This window comes from Tachypleus tridentatus, chromosome 1 (assembly GCF_004210375.1).
Source record: "Tachypleus tridentatus isolate NWPU-2018 chromosome 1, ASM421037v1, whole genome shotgun sequence".
Lineage (NCBI taxonomy): Eukaryota > Metazoa > Arthropoda > Merostomata > Xiphosura > Limulidae > Tachypleus > Tachypleus tridentatus.
This window is the reverse complement of record NC_134825.1, coordinates 87466104-87486594: the sequence shown is the minus strand read 5'-3', so window position 1 is coordinate 87486594 and position 20491 is coordinate 87466104. Positions and strand designations below refer to the sequence as shown.

The 20491-nt window shown below is 31.4% G+C and overlaps 1 protein-coding gene across 7 annotated transcripts in view; it reads right to left on the bottom strand.

Moving 5' to 3' along the window:
- The window catches only part of LOC143254899 (serine/threonine-protein kinase D3-like), a 95635-nt gene that overhangs the window by 27485 nt on the left and 47659 nt on the right, over positions 1–20491 (bottom strand). For 6 of the 7 annotated variants that reach the window (XR_013030373.1, XM_076509813.1, XM_076509841.1 and 3 more), the window contains 8 exons: positions 11537–11689; positions 9667–9805; positions 8336–8467; positions 6306–6466; positions 4816–5011; positions 1738–1815; positions 1099–1240; positions 34–157 (listed from right to left, as the gene is read on the bottom strand). Coding sequence is in view for 6 of the 7 variants with exons in the window: in XM_076509813.1 (XP_076365928.1) it covers positions 34–157; positions 1099–1240; positions 1738–1815; positions 4816–5011; positions 6306–6466; positions 8336–8467; positions 9667–9805; positions 11537–11689 (1125 nt within the window). In the remaining variant the exon portion in view is untranslated. The remainder of the gene's footprint in view (positions 1–33; positions 158–1098; positions 1241–1737; positions 1816–4815; positions 5012–6305; positions 6467–8335; positions 8468–9666; positions 9806–11536; positions 11690–20491) is intronic. The other variant, XM_076509825.1, reaches the window with a different exon arrangement.

The window sequence follows — 20491 nt, the reverse complement described above, 5'->3', positions numbered from 1 at the left end:
AACAATACTTTTGCATAATTTTATAGGACTTACCATACTGTCTTTATTTGTATAATGTACCATCCAGCCTTCTTTGAGCACTTCTGAACTTTTCCGTTTTGTTTGTTTCACACTCTGTACTATACGCATCAGTGGAATGTTGTTGCTGCTTGTTCCACTGCAATCAAGAATGAAGGGATAAATGGAAAATGTTTTAGACATTTTCATGATATTACCACACAGGTATTTAAAGCTACAATAATTATGTTTAATATGCTGAGATAAATATTATGTTTATGATGTATGGAGCAAATACTCTAATTATTAAAATTCAATAGCTTTTATAAGGTGTTACACATTATTTTATTTTTCATACAGATTTTTCACAAACATTCATATGTACTTTTACAAAAGTGAATCACTTTCATTGCAATTGGGTCACATTTCGTTATGTTTAAAATGTTGACAAATACTAGCTACAAATATCTCTGAACCAACCTCAATGTGAGAGTTTTATTGAATGATCTAGAATTCAAGCATAATAATAAAATATGTTAACTGTGGTAAAGAAAATAATTTGATCTAAGTACGTTTTTTTATTTCACCTCAATTATTATTTTCGAAATGTCTGTTATTGAATTACGAAAAATCTGTCATTAAAACCAAAACAACTTTCATGAAGTTTCAATTTGCCAGCCTGTGTAATTAGAGTTAAAATGTAATATTTTCCTCAGCATCAGTCAAATATTCAGACTTACTAAAACCATTCTGACAAATAAATAATAACAACAAAATAAATAATATAAAATTATATATTCAAACATCTAAGCCCGCCCTCTACATTCCGACACTCAGTTACACAACCCCTTTCAAACATGTGGTCAGCTTACGATCAGTTACCTCTCTCTTTCTTTGTGAACCTGATGATGACCAATGAAGGTCGAAACGTTGTTCACTCCTCTACGTAAAAAAAAAAAATTCTGAACCCAAACGAGCCGTTTTTACATATATATTTCTCTACAAGTGGGTTTTCTCGACATCAAGGACATAATCAAACATTTTTTTGTTTTTATTAATAACTACTATGAAGTTTTAATTTAAATCTGATACAGAACATACTTCACTGGGAGTTTAGAATCATCTCCTTTTTCAGAATACATCTCACTTTCATTATCAGAATCGTCATCATCAACTTTTTCAACTCCATTCTGTCCATCCAGATTGTCCCCACCATTCTCACTGTCTACACTTTCTCCACCTTCTGCCAATCAGACACAGATGTTAACATTTTATTATTTATAAAAATGTTAATCATGAAGTAAGGTACATTTGATTATCAGGAGTAACAGGAAATGAAGTAAAGTAAGTAAGAATAGACGAAATATGAAATCAAACAAATATTAAGTTACAGCTGAATCATATAGCAATGAGCAATACCGACTACCAGTAGCATAATTTCTTGAACAATATTTTTACTCTACCTTTAGGAAAATTTTTTAACAATGAGAAAACACTCAAAATTATTTTTAAAGTGGTCAAAATTATGATTAAATCAAGTAATCATACATTTCATGTTATTAAAGAACAAATATCAGTTTTATAAAAGTATACAAAAAAACTTCAGTATTTGCTTGAACACTGCTGAAAAACAGCATCAGAGCACATTTACAATTTTTCATATGATCTTTCTGTACACACATATGATTTTTCTTCAATAGCAATTAAAGGTTCAAAATTGTTGATGGTTAGTACACATACGCCATTCTTTTGGAGCTTCTCCTGTACAATCCATGGGGATTTTTTCAGAGCATCTCTTGTGAACATTCAACTTACAATCTGAAAATGATAAACTGTCTTTTATACTACTGAAATAACAACGTGCAGTGTATACTCACTTATATTTGTTATATTAAAAACAGCATAAAGTTTATGGAATTTCAAAAGTTTATCAGTATTACCCTAAAGTCAGTTTACAGTCAGCACAAAAACTTAGAAATAAAAAAAAAACTGTTTTTGTGTAAAATTATTGGTATGTTACTAGTAAGGAACAATTAAAGAGCACAGCAGTTTCATCAAAATAATAGAAGTGTGATTTGCCAAAACACCATCAGCAAAGCTCAGAGCTTAAACACCAGTAGAAAACTACTGAAAGTAAAATTAGTTGGTAAATAATTAAACAGAATAAAAAAATAAAGAGACCAACATTTGCAGGAAAATGCAAACATAACATCAAGAAAATGAAGAAAAAACAGAAAAATTGAAAACTCTCTATGATATCACTACTTGACACCTGCAAGTAATACTTTGTACCAAATCCTACGTAATTTAGTTAAAGTGTGGCCAAATAACACTATGTAACAAAATTTTTACTTTTTGTTGTTCCTGGGCAGAAAGTGTTATTTCCCAATTGTTTATGCCTAAACTAAATTGAAAAGACCTATTTTTCTCTTCCAACTTTGCTTTTGTGACCTGGGTAATAAAAATTTTCAAATTTACCCATTTTCCAGAATATTCCAAGTAGATTCAGTGCTGAGTAGCTAATAGAGAATTTTCAAGAACTTTCCATAGTAATATATATACACAGGGGCTCTCCACCCACCGCTTCAGTTTAGTTCTAGCTGCCTAAGTGAACACATAGGCCTATCCAAGGAGGCTTTACCAAGTGTCCCTGTTATCTTTGCCTTTGGGACAGCAGGAACATCGCAGCGCACTACAACAGGAAGCACTAGCCACAACTGACTGAGTTCTCCATGGGGAGGCACAATGTCAAGTGTTAGCCATTAGTTAACCACCAGAAGGTGTTGTTCCCACCATTGCACATAAAACTGGGTCTTATGAGACCATTTGTCACAGCTCTTGATAAGGAGTCTGCAGCCTTCAAGTACCTTCGAGACTTCTTCCCTAAGCTGTCTGAGGCAAAGCTGGTGTCTTCATTGGACCACAAATAAAGAAGATCCTGGAGTGCACAGAATTCCTCCAGAAGCTCAGTAGGAAGGAAAAAAAGCTTGGGGCAGCTTTGTCGCAGTGGTTCGGGGCTTCATGGGCAATCACAAGGCCAAAAATTATGTGGAACTGGTTGAGGCTCTGGTAAAGAACTATGGCAAAATGGGCTGCAGGATGTCCCTGAAAGTCCATATCCTTGACACTCATCTTGATAAATTCAAGGAGAACATGGGAGCATACTCAGAGAAGCAAGGCAAGAGCTTCCATCAAGATATACTGGACTTTGAATGCTGCTACCAAGGAACATATAACGAAAACTCAATGTGAGACTATATTTGGGGACTGATATGTCAAAGTGATTTACATTACAGTCGCAAATCTCAAAAAACTACTCACTTATAAACATTTTTGTATAACTTTAGTATAAATACATGTAAATATTGATTCATATGTTGTTTTATTCAGACCTCATGTAAATGAAAATGTGCAAATTTGCCTGTTTTTACATAGAAAATAGGTTAATTTCTAAATTTCATTATCCAGGTCACAAAAACAAAGTTTGAAGGGAATAATGGCCATGTTCTGTACTTTACAACATAAGCAATTAAAAAATAACACATACTATCCAGGAACAAAATTTGTGTTACGTAGTGTTATATCCCTTGAATCTTTCTAGTAGCCTTTCTATGAACCCTATCTAACAACAACAAATGAAACTACTGAATCAAATTGTTTGAAACTCAAGATCAAACTTTTTACAGATTATTTTGTAACTACAAATAAAACATTTTTTTTATATGTAGTATTTGAATAAATTTGTAGCTTTGAAAATTCCATAATATTCCACTGTGATGTCTTTTCAAGAAATAATTAAAAATGCTTCCTTTGGTGCTTATTTCAATAACAGATTATTCATGCCCTCTTACATTCTTGTTAAACATCTTATTCTCTTATTTCATACCAGTCAAGTTAAAATGATTTAACTAAGTCTACCTTTTCTTGTTTCATGAAGAACATTTCTTTTATCAAAAGGCAACATTGTAATTCAAATGAAGTATAATATGAAGAACAAACACTTTTCACAAGCTTTAAAAATTAAGACTATAATTGTTTCTACAGTTGTTCACAAACATCTTTCTTCTAGCAACACATTACTAAACTAAGGTTTTGTCATTACTGAACTGGAAGCCATATTGGATTATACAGTTGAAGAGAAAAAAAAAAACATTCATCATGTGTTAAAAACAAACTTATCATCTCTCAGACTTAAAGTATAGACAATTACATTGTGTCATGACAACTGAATCTGAAAATAAGTGGCTAGCTAAAGTTGCTAAAATCATAGTTGTATTGAAGTTGCATAATTCAGATTAATGCTATTTTATTCAAGACTACTCTGACTTATGTCCTGGAGACTGTGTGTCACATTATTGCTCAGGAAAAAATCATTTAAAATCAAAGTTTGTGATTTTTATGTTTAAAATTAATTAAATTATTTGTTTTATTGAAAAGATTTCAACTGAAGAATTTTATTTTAAATGTGTGGAAGAAAAATTTTCTAAGATTTTTTTTACTTTAATGGTGCAATTTTCCCTGCAAAGCAGGATGTCGTCATTCAGGCACAACAGAGTTAACATAGAACTCTGTATTGGTAAAATACTTTTCCAGGCTTAACTAGACTCATTACACATAACAATATCACCAGTTTTTCTTAAATTATTAATTATCAAAATCCTAGTCTAAATTATAAAAACTAAATTTCTGTACATTTCTTAATAAAGTACTGATGTATTTAAGTTAGAAAACTGCTGAGTCTGAGAAGCAGTGTACATTGTAAAACTAGATTTGAAATAAGATAAAGAAATTAAGGAAATAACAGTTAAAAATTATTACCTTTACACTGCATGCCTTGCCGAAACAAACCCTTTAGAAGTTTCTTACAATACTGGCACACTGTGGGACGGGTGTATGAATGTACAACAAATGTGTGGGGCACTTTAATCCTTCCAGCCAGCTCTCTGTCTACCCAAGGTGGTCTGCCCATGTTGACTGAAGATCTTTTCTCTTTACCAGGTGATGCTGGTACCAACTTTAAAAAAAAAAAAGTCATATATCACCCATCTGCACATACAATTTAATACAAGTGTATATAAAAGAAATTACAAATGAGATTATACATGTAAAAAATGTAAGAAATAAATATAATGTTTAAACAGAAGAACTTAGAGAATGTTAAGGTATGAATACTGATCCTAACTTTACAAGTATTTTAGCCCTTTCCAGCCGAGTATCACGTACGCTTTATGAGGGTAAGTTCACATTTAGGGCATTGTCATGGTATGTATTTTATTGAAAATTGTTTTGGAAAACAAAATCTTAACTACTAACCCAAATTTTGATTTTTGACCTTCCAACTTTTGTTTCAGGTGAGTAGTAATATTTAAACTTCCTATCTATTTAGATAAAACTTGTAGATATACAAAAGAATATTTGAAGTTAGTAGCATAAAAACTATCAATTCAAGTTACTTCACTTTTTGATTTACAAGTCCTTAGCTGCTAAAGCTAACAACATAATAAATATATTATCTGAAAAGAGGAATTATTTAAAACTTATGGTCAAGGTTCTCCCTTTCATTCTTATATGGATTATAAGTTTTATATTTTAATTATTTCCAGCCTACTAACCATATATTGCTATTTCTAACACTCCATAAAAACAATAAATTTATTATATTTGCAGCACAGAAGCATGTTATATATTAACTATTTCTGAGCTTGAATTAGCTTTCTCTTAGATAAATTTACAATATATAATGAAATAAAAATCACTACATGACACAGCTGTAAACTATGCCATTATAAGTAGCAAATGACCAGAAAGGTAGGTGTCAAACATGCTTATTAGTAATAATACTTAATGAAGTCATGTTCTTTCTCACTTCATTGAAAGAATCTTTACAATATCTTACATATTACTGAAACTAAATAAGACAGTATTTACCTTACTTTCATTATAAAAATTACCTCTGTACTTCTTTTAGCAATCATTACCATAAGGAGTTTTGTAAAGTGAAACAAACAAGTTCAGTAACTAATAGTTAATTTATTACTTCTGTGTTGTGTACAAAAAATAAAAAACCAAAATATAGTTAAATTAGTTAAGGATATGCAATTTCTTTGAATAGTTGTGACGTAACAATTACTACATGATTACAAAGAGGTTGTTCTTTCAATATTAATTTATTTTTGTGATTTATTTAGTATTTAACATTGACTGTATAGTCATTTTAAAATAAGAGTAACAAATACTTCCTTGGACTATTATAAAAAGGCTTTATAAAATAGTCACAAGTCCCACATATTCTAACTTCAGCAACCTACTGAAATGTCATCTAAAAATATTGGTCCACTGCTTGCTGTCCTATGTACAGATTCTGTAGGACTTCTGGGGTAGAGATAAGTCGAAGACCTGCGTCTACGAGTATGCGTGCAATTGTTTGGAATCTTATATGCACAGCGTTTGTGAAAGTTCAAACCACACCCTGGTAAAACAAGAGAGTTCAGAAAATGTTTGATACACAATCAGAAGCTGTAAGAAGTCACAACTCTTAATCCAATAGAGTAAAGATCTGTTAATTTATTCATACCTGAGAAAAGTCATCTTAACTGTTGCATATCATGAAAAGCAGTTCCCAGTAATTACGATGCTTACTGAAAACAAAAATTAAGTAACAACTTGGACAATATTCTTATTAACAACTAGATAGATATTATATTTCAAAGAGAAAGGTTAATTTTCATTCCAGTAAGAAGCCTGACTTAACTTCTAACTTTTATACTAATCTCTTTCATGTACACCTTTGAGGATTAACCACAGTGTTTAAACCTATTTGTTAGAAACTTCCTTTTCTATATTTAACTTTTAAACTTTTATAAAATGTTTGGAAAAGTCATAATAATTAACAAAACCTGAAGTAAGATATCAAGAGTAACACATCATGATCTATACTAGAAAGTCTTCAACCAGTCTATTGAGAACAAGAAAATGCAAAAGTTTTTCTTCAACAAATTTTACATAGCAACCTTTCTGAAGGTAAATTCTAAAGCACTGTGCTATATCAACATTGTGGTTTCTTTCACAATGCTGACACAGATTCTCTTTATTATCAATGTCTCCTACACAAGGATTAGAGAATAATAAAATTAAATCCATGTATTGTCACAACCATTCACAGTTTTTGTCCTTAATATTGATACTAGAAGAGTACATTACAACATAAACAAAACTGATTTACTTATAAATACACAAATATGTTTTCTAAAGTAATATTATTTTGAGTAAAGTTACAAAAGTGGCAATCTATGAAGAATAATCTTTAAAGTTATTGTTATTACTACAAGAAGCAAATCCATACATATACACATATTACAATACTTAAATTAATTAATCTTCAGTGAAACTAAAGGGTTTAGACACTGTAATTTTCACGATCAACAATAACAATAAATATAGAAATATTGCCAACAAGATGAATGTCTATTTCAAAATCCATTGTGTTAGAGTAATATACTATTATAACACAAAAGAATATAAAATATGAAGAAAAACACCTGATTTTAGCAACAGAAAGTTGTATGGGTTGCTCTATAATATATTAAACACCAAATTTGGATTAGGTTTGAGTATTAAAACTTTGAAAGTTTGAATCAACAATACTGGAAGTGTGAGAAAAAGTGAAGACAGCCATAAGTTATCAAAGAGTATCATTATATAGAATATCACATAGAAGGACTGAATATATCTGTATAGATATTCACTAATACTCCTTAAAATATCCTTCTACATGAAAAGTATCATGATTACGTACAAATTGAAAAGACAAAAGAAAGAAAGAAATTATATATATATAGTGAAAATGGCTGACACAGATGATGCACAAAACATGCTAATCTAGTGGTCCAACTGAACACTACTAAAATCACAAATACAAATCCTCTGCTGATTTGTTTCCATTTTTTCTAACTATTACCACATTTCTCAATAGATTTAGTTAAAATACTTCATTACAGTACTTGCAAGATTAATTTTTTGCTTCAAATGTTTGTTTTACCTTAGTTTTATAAGGAATAACATTTTTGAAAATGCATATGTGGAAATGCCACAAACATACAGCTGACTGAAAACAGTAACTGAGGTTCTGGCACAAATATTAATCTGATATGAATAAACAATTTGGCCAGCAAATATAGTTATGTATAGCTCACTCTCCTATTTACCACCAATAAAAGTATCCAAAAATAAAAAGACAGAGAATTGTAGTAGTAAACAAACAAAAAACATAAATGTAATACAGTACTACACTTTAGTTGTGTAATTTGGTCCGTGAAAAAAACTTAGAAATGCACCTTACCTTCACATTTAAGCCCTTGCCTAACTAATCCAAACAGCAGTTCTCCACAGAAATCACAAAAAGTTGGAGATTTGTATGAATGTACCATCAAGCTGTGAGGTCGGATCTGAATATCATCAGTTGGATTATTTACTGTGAAAAAAACAATAAACAAACATCAGTTATAGAGCTTTAGATCTTATTTTATGTTACAATACACATTGTTATTTTGTTTGTTTTGAATTTTGTGCAAAGCTACTCAAGGGCTATCTGCGCTAGCCGTTCCTTATTTAGCAGTGTAAGACTAGACAGCTAGTCATCACCACCCACTGCCAACTCTTGGTCTACTCTTTTACCAACAAATAGTGAGATTGACCGTAACATTATAACACTTCCATAGCTAAAAGGGCAAGCATTTTTGGCACGACAGGGATGTGAAACTGCGACCCTCGAATTACGAGTCGCAAGCCTTAACCCACCTGACCATGCCAGGCCCACATTGTTATTTACTAGGCATTCATTGCCATTAAATGTGAAAAATAAAAATTCTAATTCAAAAAGATCTGCAATTACTGTTTTTTTTTAAAACTGACAAGATTACCATTACTTTCTGTCTGGTTCCAGCATCTTTGATAACAGTCTTGAATACTAGTTTATCACAAATAAAACAGCATGAATTATTTTATAATGTAACAATACAATAATACCACATTTTCCTCCCTGCACCAGTAATCTGAATGACTAGCAAAATAAGTAAAAAATACACATTAATTAAACAAAGCAATGATTTTTCTTTATCAGAGTCATCAGTTAAATACACAAAATTTACTTAATGAAGCAATTCACTAAGAGAAACCATCAAGCTTCTAAAAAAATATTATGAATAATAATAATGATTACATGCTGATTACCAAATATTTTTTACTGTTTAATATTTTACTCAATGGAATATCATAATCCTAATAAGATTAAAGACTGCACTTGAAAAAAATATTGAAAATATTATGAAAAAAAATTAATTGTGCTTGTCATATCAAAACCAGCCTGGTAAGCTCTGGTAATGGCAGATATAATGCAGATGACATATTGTCTTACATTATATTTTATTTTCACTCAGTTTCTTAGCCTGACTTACTGTTCTGTCTGAAACATTTTCAAACCTTACACATTATTTCTTGGTCACATACTAAAGCATAATTTCTAACATTAACATGCTCTTACTTCAAGACATAATAAAACTTGTCTCTCACTTCTTTTATGTTACTCAGACTTGCAGTATTAGAGTTTCTTGTCTGCAGACATTGCTTCTACATTAATACTTATTAATGACCACAAAATAAACTTCACAGTACCTGACAGGATAATTTCAACAACAGCATTATCTGTGACATCAGAAGCTACATTGATTGGAAGCAGTATGTTTTCTGAGCTGTATTCATGACGAAGTAGAATAAGACGCTCGCTGAGACGATTCAAGCCATGATCAGGGAACTTTAAAAAGTGGTCAACAAATCAATCATTTGTTATTATGGAGTTATACTAGACAAGCTTATTTTGTAACTGACAGATTTTTTTACAATTAAGTTGTGAACATAGCTACACTTTTCTTCATAATAACATCTTTCACAATGAAATAAATAAATAATAATTTATAGTTTTGGTGATAAAAAATAAGATCATTTCAACAACTACTTAACATGAGCTTTGTTTTGTCACATAAATTTAAGCCTTTCTACATGTATAAAATTGTAAAATGTATTTTTTTCTATACATATTGCTATAACTTCAAATACAGTCATATATAGCCTTTTCTTATACTATATATGTGTGTGTGTGTGTGTGTATCACATACATATATATACATATACTTTTTTGTTTTTTGAGCTGTAAAACTTGTGACTTTTTTACACACACAGATATGCAGTATGTGGAATTTATTTCAAATACGGGTTAGTAACTTGAATTTATAAAATTTAGCTCAAACTTTTTGAATATTAACTAATTTACAGGACTATACATATATATATGTAACTTGTAAGTTAATTTTAATCTATAAAAACACTTTTCAAACATAAATGTAACAACATTTTAAAGCCTTAACTTTTCCTTATTTTATTATTTATTGGTGTATATATAGTAGATTATACTTTATTTAAAATGAAAACATCTCATCACATACCCAGTATATGCTAAAAAGATATGCTTTATAACAATCTGTATGTGTATCTAAATATGAAAGGTAAACATTCTAATGCTTTGTTCCTGCAACAATCTAATTTTTCAGTTCTTAGACTTGTAAACAAACTAACATATTAGTTCACATAATATTTTGTAATGTGTAATTCTTAAACTGATATTTCAACACAAAAACTGTGTTCGAACAATGCTGATGGGTGTCTTAAAGTATTATTTGTTGTTTATCACATAATATATTCTTTATATTTAACTTTTACTACCATGTGACATTTAGGAATCTCTCTGAATTATATTCTAACAGGTTTATTTCTGAGTAGGCTGTTCAGTTTCAGTGGAGGCTGAACCTTCTTATTTATGTAATAGTGGTAGTCAGTGACTGGAGGTTACATTTCAAATTGCTGCTGATTGTTTTATTAAAGCAAATAGAACAGGAAGCACAAATACATGAAAATGACTCAGCAAAAGTGTATTACTTTTCTACTATAACTGAATGGAATTGAGCTAAAGACTCTGCTGGTATCCTTAACAAACAAATATATCAGTTATTCAATCAACAGATTCAACTTTATTCAGTCTGAAATTATCTAGACCTGTAATTATAAAAAGTTAAAATCACATAACCTCCTGAATTACAAATCAATAGTTTATCAGCATACAAACTTATAACGAAATTAAATTGTTGCCATTCTTACTCATTTGGCTTTCTTTTTATTTGTAATAATTTTTCATAACATTTTAATTTTGAATAAGTCTTTCTGTTGCAGCATGTTGATTGAAATTTAAAAGACTATCATTCTCTTCATTTACTTAGTGATATAAGATCAGAAATTACCATGGTTATCCTTTATTTAATATCAGTCTATATTACTGGGTGTTATAAAATTTAAAATTTTAAAAACTAACTAGTTATAAAAAAACTGGTACAATTACCTTCTACTCCATTTCCCCTTACAGTATAATTGTATAAGATTTTATGAAGAGCAGAACAATAGTCTGGATATAAGCTATAACAAAGAGTAAACTAACCTTCTTATCAATGAATTTGCATGCTAAGTCTTTGAGTGTTTTCAGACTGAGTTCACTAACATCAACTGTAACAATGTCTCTCACTAGTCCTGCTTGGAGGAAGAAAGATATCTCACCTGGAACCTTCAGAACTGGTGTCTCCATAATAAAAGCCTAAAATAATACATGGAATAAACATATTTGTTGCACTAACCTTTCCAATGTTGAAAAAAAAAGTTCTAAAAATTTATAAAATGTATTAATAATATATGTTAGTTTAAATGAGTTTCCATTCGCTACACAAAATGTACATTTAAAAATCAATTTAATTTGTTTCAACAATGCCTGTACATAAGTGAGATATTAATGATGTTTGTCAATATAAATTACATTTGTGATTTTAAAATGATTGTAACACACTAACAATATGTTTCACAACATTTCAAATATTACCTTTATTATCTTATATTGTATAACTTTAACAGTTTTAACAGTATTTTATTTTCCTTTGCTTTTCTCAGCTTTTGAAACAAAATATGATAAATCAGTAACCTTAAATTCCATCATTCCATTTGTTTCACTGATTCTTTTTTTAAGTCATTAGATCAGAAAACCTGGAGAATTAATGTGTATATTTATATAGTCTATTAAAATACATTTTAGTTGTTGTACTTGTTACTTCAGTCTAGTTGTTGTGATTAAGCAATAATCAGAATATCACTTTTAAAATATTGCAGATTTTATGCTCAATTTCTATATATACATAGAAATTGTGAAACAGCTGTTTCACAGCTGTTCAGTCTTTATACAGTTTTAAATCTCAAAATTAAAGCATAGAGAGTTTAAAATGTGTGTATCACATGATTATTTCTGTTATGCACACAAGAACACAATTAATTGACACCATCAGTGTAACTGCTTTTAAGAGAGGATTAATTTTGTTTTAGCTGTTGGTTTACCCTTCACATAAATACATTTTACTTTATGTGTTTACTATTAAATCATTAAGATATGATTTAATCATATTTAATAAGTGTTTGCTTGCCATTTTCTTATAAATAAAATATTGAACCAAGCAATATTAATAACAGTTCCACTGAATACCCCACATTGTCTACACAACAATTTCTAAAATGAATTCCCAAAAGTTAAAAAATAGGCAAACACTTACTTTGATTTCATATTTAATGTTAATAGATAAGAACAAATAGTGTTAATGTGAAATTACAGAGTAACATAACAGCCATTTTGTAATAAAAACTGAAGTATATGGAAGCATAGAAATTTTTTGTATATGGGGTACCTACAGAGTGGTCCAAAGGTCTTATCACCCTCACCCCATATATTACAGCGATTCAGGACATATAATATGAATAAGGATATATAACTTACATTTATTGACTGTTAAATTGTAAAAATTAAAAGTTATCAACTTATCATTTATAAATACCCTTTTAGTGGTTCAAAAGGTCAGTATGAGCACTATCACTTTCATGACGCAAAATATTGGTTGTGAGACAGCCTAGTATAAACTTCAGTTTATTCAAAATTATCTTTTACAGATGTTCTATTCACAAAATATAAATTTCAAATTAGAAAATAAAGGAAAGAGGAGAAAGTAATTATTTATAATTCTGACTCACTCTGAACAGCAAATATGCATTATTTTTTACAATTAACATTTAGTTGAGCATCTAGTCAGTGAAAAATCAAATTCTTTCAAAATACCTTAAAATATTTAACAAATAATTTTCTTGTGATATAAACTAACCCATTTTTACTTTAGAACATATCCAATGAAGAGAATATCCATGTGTTTTATTATATAACATGCAAATGTGCAGAAAACTGACACACACAAAGAGTTAAGGCCGTAAGATGTGACAGACACATTATATCCTGACCATCTACCATAATGTAATAACACGGGTAACTGAATCAAATAACCTAAAAGTATATTACTGACCGAATAACAACCTAGTTTCTCCTTTTTTTTTAATCATAAGTGAAGCATGATTCTGAAGGAAAAAGTTTTAAATATAATTTAATATTCCCTTTAATTATTTCCTTCAACCTCTTACTGATATTTCTTCTTTCTTTCTCTTTTTCTTTTTACATTTGAAACAATTCTCCAATCAAACTTCAATTGCAATGTTAAACCCCAATCAAATTCAAACCAGAAACAACATAACCACTGAAGAAGACAAATACAGTGAAAGAACCAGTGGAACATATTCAAGTGACCATAATAATTACAAGAAAATATAATGTACTTGAATATGTTCACCTGAAACATATTCAAGTAACCATAATAATTACAAGAAAATATAATGTAATTGCTCATAGGTAAATTGTTCACATTTCGTATAAACACTTTGTCGTGTATATAGGTCACACACGAGTTTCTATCAATAGCTCCAAATATTGTGTCTATCCACAACTGATTGTAGAGTGGTATAATTTAAAAAAAATATACTATGTATGCTTCAAAATAGGGCAGCGAAACTAAACTAGTAAGCTATAAAGACATGTTTGAACTTTAACCTATGTAAAGAGAGGGAGGGAAGACTTAAAACTGTTTATGCATATGCAACTTTAGACTTTCTAGCCTCACAATTATCCACTGGATGAATCTATCACGGCTCTGAATTCGTGTTGTTTTGAAATTGTTCTAGTTATAAATATGAAACCGATTCTCTACCACGCATAAAACCTCAATTTTTACCTTAAGTGAATTATAAAAACCAAAGGGGAGTAAATAGTGCCATTTCTTTCACTAATCTTATAATACATGAATAGCACAAAAGGTCAAATAACTGAAAACAAGCATTTCTGTATCATATTATTTTATATTTTTCATTGTACAATTTTTTTACCCCTTTGTCTTACCCAGACTTCTGACCCAGCCATAGTTTAAGAGCAAATTCCCAATTATTGTCCTACATCAAAATAACCACTACAACTGTAATAAGAACAAGCTAGTACATAAAATCGATTCTTATATAATCACTGGTGCACCTCTGCACAAAACCGTAGATGACTAACAAATGAAAGTTAAAATTACCCAAGGGGAATTATTTGTTAGACATACAACAAAAAAAACTCTCATCTCTTCCCCTCTCACATGCTTTTAACAGATGTGGATATTATTATATGAAAAATAAGTAATCTGATGAGAGTTTCAATTAAATTTTAAAACATTACGATGAAAACGTTCGATTTGTATCCTCATGCAACAAACAGAGCATTTCACACATGGCATAGAAACAATCTCGAAAATAGGTAGAGAAAAAAAAGGGAGCAATTTTAGATTACAAAATTCAAATCAATTTTACAATTGTGGTCAAGCTTTGAAATTGAATTGTTGTTTTATAAATACACTGGCATAATATAACAATACCTGTAAACTAAGTTAGGGGCATAATTCCTGAAGAGGTTGTATTTTTGTATATTTTTCTGTCCACCCATTCAAATCATCCAATTCCCACCCAAATAACGTTATTTGTAATTAATTAAATATGATAAAGACAATGTGAAATAGAGAAAATACTATACCAAATAAGTGCTGTATAAATAATTTCCAGGTTGGAGAGGCGGGACAATGCCTATAAATGTAATTTAATTTGAAAAATGATATACCACACCCCATATAGACAATTCTAATTCCACACGCACAATCAACAATCTATGCTAATTGTATAACTTTTTACTTAATAAACATTTAAAATTAATATGGTTGGACATGTTTGTGAAAAAGCATTTATGTTGCCTACAACGAAGATTCAAGTTTGTTAAAATTACTACCATTATTGTGAACACAAATAAAACTCACAGCAAACATGACAACATGTGTTTATATTGTTCATGCACAATAAATGACCTGTTGGCCCATCTCAGCTATCCCATCTTCTAAGCCAAACTAAAACAATTAAATAAATTAATTAAAGCCTGCCCTTATCATTCATATTTTTAAGCTTTCTTTTGAACTCACTCAAATTTACTGCCTCCATGTATTCGAAGGCAACACATTCCGTAAGCCAACTACCCTATTAGAAAAATAAAATTGCTTTAGCTGAAAATGGTTTCTACTTTGCCTAAATATATATTTCTGCTACCTAGTTCTATAATTCTCTGTTAAATATGAAAAACACTGATACATCAACATTATCAATTTGTTTTACAATCTTAAACACTTCAATTAGATGCCCTCTAACTCTTTGTTTTTCAAGATAAAACAAGTTTATGGATATTAATTTCTCCTCATATGACAACCTCTCCATCCCAGGTAGCATTTTAGTAAACCTTCTCTAAACTTTTTCCAGTAGTTCAATGTCTTTCCTGAGGTAAGGAGCCCAAGACTGAACACAATACTTCAAATGTGACCTAGCCACTGACCTATACAATGAAATTATAACTTCTTTAGACTTGTATTTGATATTTCTAAAGATGCAACCTAAAATCATATTTGCCTTACCACTAGTAACATCACACTACTTGGATGGCTTAAAAGATTGATCAACCATTACACCAAGATCCTTTTCTTTCATGTTAAGATTATTCCCATCCAAATTATAGTAATAATTCAAATCATGATAACCTACATGCAATATCTTGCATTTAGCATAATTAAAATTCATCTGCCACTTATTTGCTCAACTCATTAAATGATCTAAATCCTTTTGTCAAGCAGCAACATCCTCTTCAGGGCCAGCAACATCCATGACCTTGATATCATCAGCAAATTTATGTAATTTATTGACCATTCCTTCAACTATGTCATTAATGTAAATAAAAAAAACAATGGTTCTTAAGATTGAGCTCTGTGGTACATCACATTAAGTCAATGAGCTCCATTTATAACAATCCTCTTTGGGCGTGGCCAAATACATCACTGTAATTAGATCTCAAATAGACCAGATAACGGAGATATGAACTAAAATTCTGTGCTTGAAAAAGAAGTCGTCAGCCATTTTACGAGTGCCGAGGCTAAAAAGTTCGATGCACAACTGCCATACAGAGAATGACTGGACGTAGCGACATGAACTGTAACGACGTAGTGAGGCTCTGAAACTATTTTAATATAACGTACTAATCGCTGTCTTTTAACAAACGGTATAGTGTTCTTTGACAAACGTTCTTTTGTAATAAACTTTACTTTTCTTATCCCAATACGTAATTAAATGGTTCACTGGTTTCACTGTTACTGTTGTGTTTTGACTGACATTTTAATTGTTTTAGAATATGGAAACAATTTAAACTATTTGAGATTTTTAATTAGCAACTACAGAAAGTTTGTATGTAGTTAAATACAAAGCTACACATTGGGTTATCTGTACTGTGCCCACTATAGAATCGAAACACGGTATTTAGCATTATGAGTCTGCAGACTTACCGCTGTGCTATTGGGGGGCATTAAAAAAGACAAATTTAAATATACAAATGTATCCCTACCATTTAATCACAATTCAGAACCTGCTAACTAGTTATTAACTCGTTAAAGGCAGACTGCTTTGATTACCAATGTAGTTATGTCTTAAATAGTAAATCACGAAGCCAAAACCACTGCATACAATGATTTATAGATAATTGGATATTCATAGCACTTAACTACGAATAAGTAAAATCAATATCATAAAATTGTATAAATTATTCTCCGTAGTTTGTTGTTTAAGAAAATCAGGCATTTCATTATCCGTCACATGATCTACAATGTAAAAGCTGGTTATTCTGACCACACTCGTAAACGAACATTTATCAGAGGCGCCTTTGTACCTCTACGATTCATATTTTATTTCGATAGTGGTTCTACCTCAATGACAACACCAGCACAGAGGATTATGGGAAATCGGGTTTTAGCAAGCTGCAACACGTCGAAGGTACGTGCACGTCATTCTTGTTAACTTGTTTGGTGGACTAAAAAAAGTGTCGCCTAACTCTTATTGTAATTCCTGGTTATTGGTGAATGTGAAAAGAACAAAACTTAATTTCTTAAAAACAAATCTCAGAGAAGAATGGGTTAGACAGATATAAAGCAATATTTCATACTTCATGATATCCACATCATTAAGAATTATCTCCTGTTGTTAATGTTTTAATACAAAGGTTTTTTTTTTCTTTATTCTTTTGTCGTATAAGTATCAGGACAAGATTAGGATCTTATTATTGTTAAATATGCAAAAACCGGCGTTTTGTTTTCATTAACCATATATCAGTGACACTGTAATCAACAAAATATACACCATTAATTGAATATTACCAGTAAATAAGTGGTCCCAAGAGGTGTGTCACAAAATAATCAAAACTAGGTTAACATGTACTGTGTACATTTTACACCTATTGATCTCATTTTGATATCTATTATATACTGTGTGAGTCAGCATCAATTGTTAAAATCCAAATATATGAAATTATATAAATAAGGTCGAGGTTATTCGCTAGGCAGCCAGATGAGAGTTAGTTTTATTACTGTGGGTTATCACAGATAAAAATTAGCACTATCAACACTGTTGTGCAGCATTTCGCGCCTTACTCCACTCGCCCTAACAACTTTGTATCAATTAAGGGTTTGGCCACTCTCAGAAAAATTCAAGATTTTTGATGAGTAATGATACTGTCTTACAAAGTAATAACTAAATATTTACAACTGGTTGTTTACGAGCTGACTTGGCTTTTCCATTTATAAAAATTAATGAACTTGGATCAAGCAGAAAACAAGGATTTCTTCACACTGTGATAATTATCTGCAAACAGCGAAACTCGTTAAAAAACGAAAACAACCCTGTTTTTACAAACAAGAAAATGGGAGCGAAATTAGTCAAAAAGCCTATTTGTTTCAGATCTACCTCATAGCACAATTTAATTACTTAAGAGTCTCATGCTCTACCAACTGAGCCAGCTGTTCAGATGACAAGTACCTACAAGAAACCTAACAAAGCTAATAAGCAAATAGTCAATTTCACAATAAAATATAGAAATATTAACTGATGATAGATACTAATCATTAAATCGGTCTTTTATGTATGAACGTTATGCCGGGATCATAACCGATATAGTGTTTACTTTGTAATCCCGATTCATCATCACGTGCACGTAGCAAGCTGGCTTGACGTTGATTCTGAGTTTGTGCCTATCGGTCTTGGATTTATTTTCCAAATCACTGCTTGAGCTGATAAACATTTCATTTAATAACACTCGTCTGTAAGATTACCAGAACGGCAAAACGGCATGATACCGATTCTGCGTTCTTAAATACATGTTGAAAGTGTCCAAAGGTATTTTGAATCACTCCACTGAAAGAACTGTTCCTACTGAATCCGATTGTCTGGAATGATACTTGATACAATGCAATGCTTCCTCTCATGCGTATCTCGTAAGTAGTTGACAGGCTCGAAGTCCTATCAGTGTGTCAGTTCCCTCTAATCCTCAAGGTGTATGTCTGTAGTTGGGGCAGACTTCTCATTCATTATGTTGAAGTTAGGGCTAAGTGTACTAGCAAAAGACAGCAAAGAGGATTGTAGGATGAAGTTTCTATAAAGTATATTGCAATAATTAAACTGTTATCTGGGTTGTACAGGAAAGAACGTTCATCATACGAGGTCTATTCAAAAAATACCCGGACTGTTTGAATTGCGCGGCTCCAGTTGGTTCCAGGGGAATCCGCTTGGTGTCGCTAGGTTCGCACAGATCAGCTGATTGCGACGTTATTTCCCGATTGCAGATATCTTCATTTGTGTATTAGCTACGCGGTTTTAAGTGAAGTGCGATTTTTTCGTTTGGCGGATTTCAGAATGAATGACCTGAAGGAGCAACGACTTGCCGTGAAATTGTGTGTTAAACTTGGAAAATCTGCGACTGAAACTTTTGCTATGCTTAACACGGCTTACGGTGATGTTGCTATGAAGCGTACGGCACGTTTCAAGTGGCATGAACGTTTTAAGGATGGTCGACAGTCCATTGAAGATGATGAGCTTCATGGACGTCCTTCCACGTCAACTGACGACCCACACGTCGACAAAATCAACACCCTGGTGTGGGCAAATCGACGTCTGACTGTCAGAGAGCTTGCTGAAGAGTGTGGGAAATCAGTTGGATCTTGTTACAAGATTTTGACCGAAAATTGAAGATACACCGCGTTGCTGCGAAATTTGTGTCTCAGAACTCGTGAGTTTTGGCCAAACACTCGATCACTGTTCTTCCCCACCCCCCCTACTCACCTGACCTTGCTCCTTGCGATTTTTTCTTGTTCCCCAAACTCAAAAGACGCTTGAAAGGAAGAAGATTTGAGACGATTCCCGAGATTAAGGGAAATGCGACGAAGGAGCTGGAGGACATTACAAAAGAAGCGTACCAGGACTGTTTCAACAAGTGGAAACACCGTTGGGATAAGTGTGTGCGTTGGGAAGGAGAGTACTTTGAAGGGGTCCCAGACCTGTAACTTCTAAATAAAGTACATTTTGTTTTATGACGTCAGTCCGCGTATTTTATGAACAGCCCTCGTATGTGTCTTGCTGACAGATTTGTGAAACTTCTGTCAGCTTAATTAAAAGAAATCCATTTGTGGATATGAACTAGCAGAACCAGTCTTGAAACAGGTACCTTATGAGATATAGTCGACAGGCACCGCCATTTTATGTTGTGGATAATGCTGCCCTTTAAAAATGATCTAGCAAATGCACTACTGGTTTAACGCAACAGCTTTCTGTGATTGGCTGGCATCCATTCATTCTGTGACTCTTTAGATGAATGATATACCACATGTTTTCTAAGATGTTTAGCCAAAATTCATGAACAATTTAGATAACTTTACTTTTTTAATGTTTTTCAAAGTGACAACCAAGATAAGATTGTGAAATACGACTATACACAAAATAGCTGTATGACCAAATCATCTGTATATCATATTACATGACTTTTCATCAAATTGTTAATTTTTATAGCATGGAAAAAAGTATAGTATAATTATAAGTTGCAATAAGT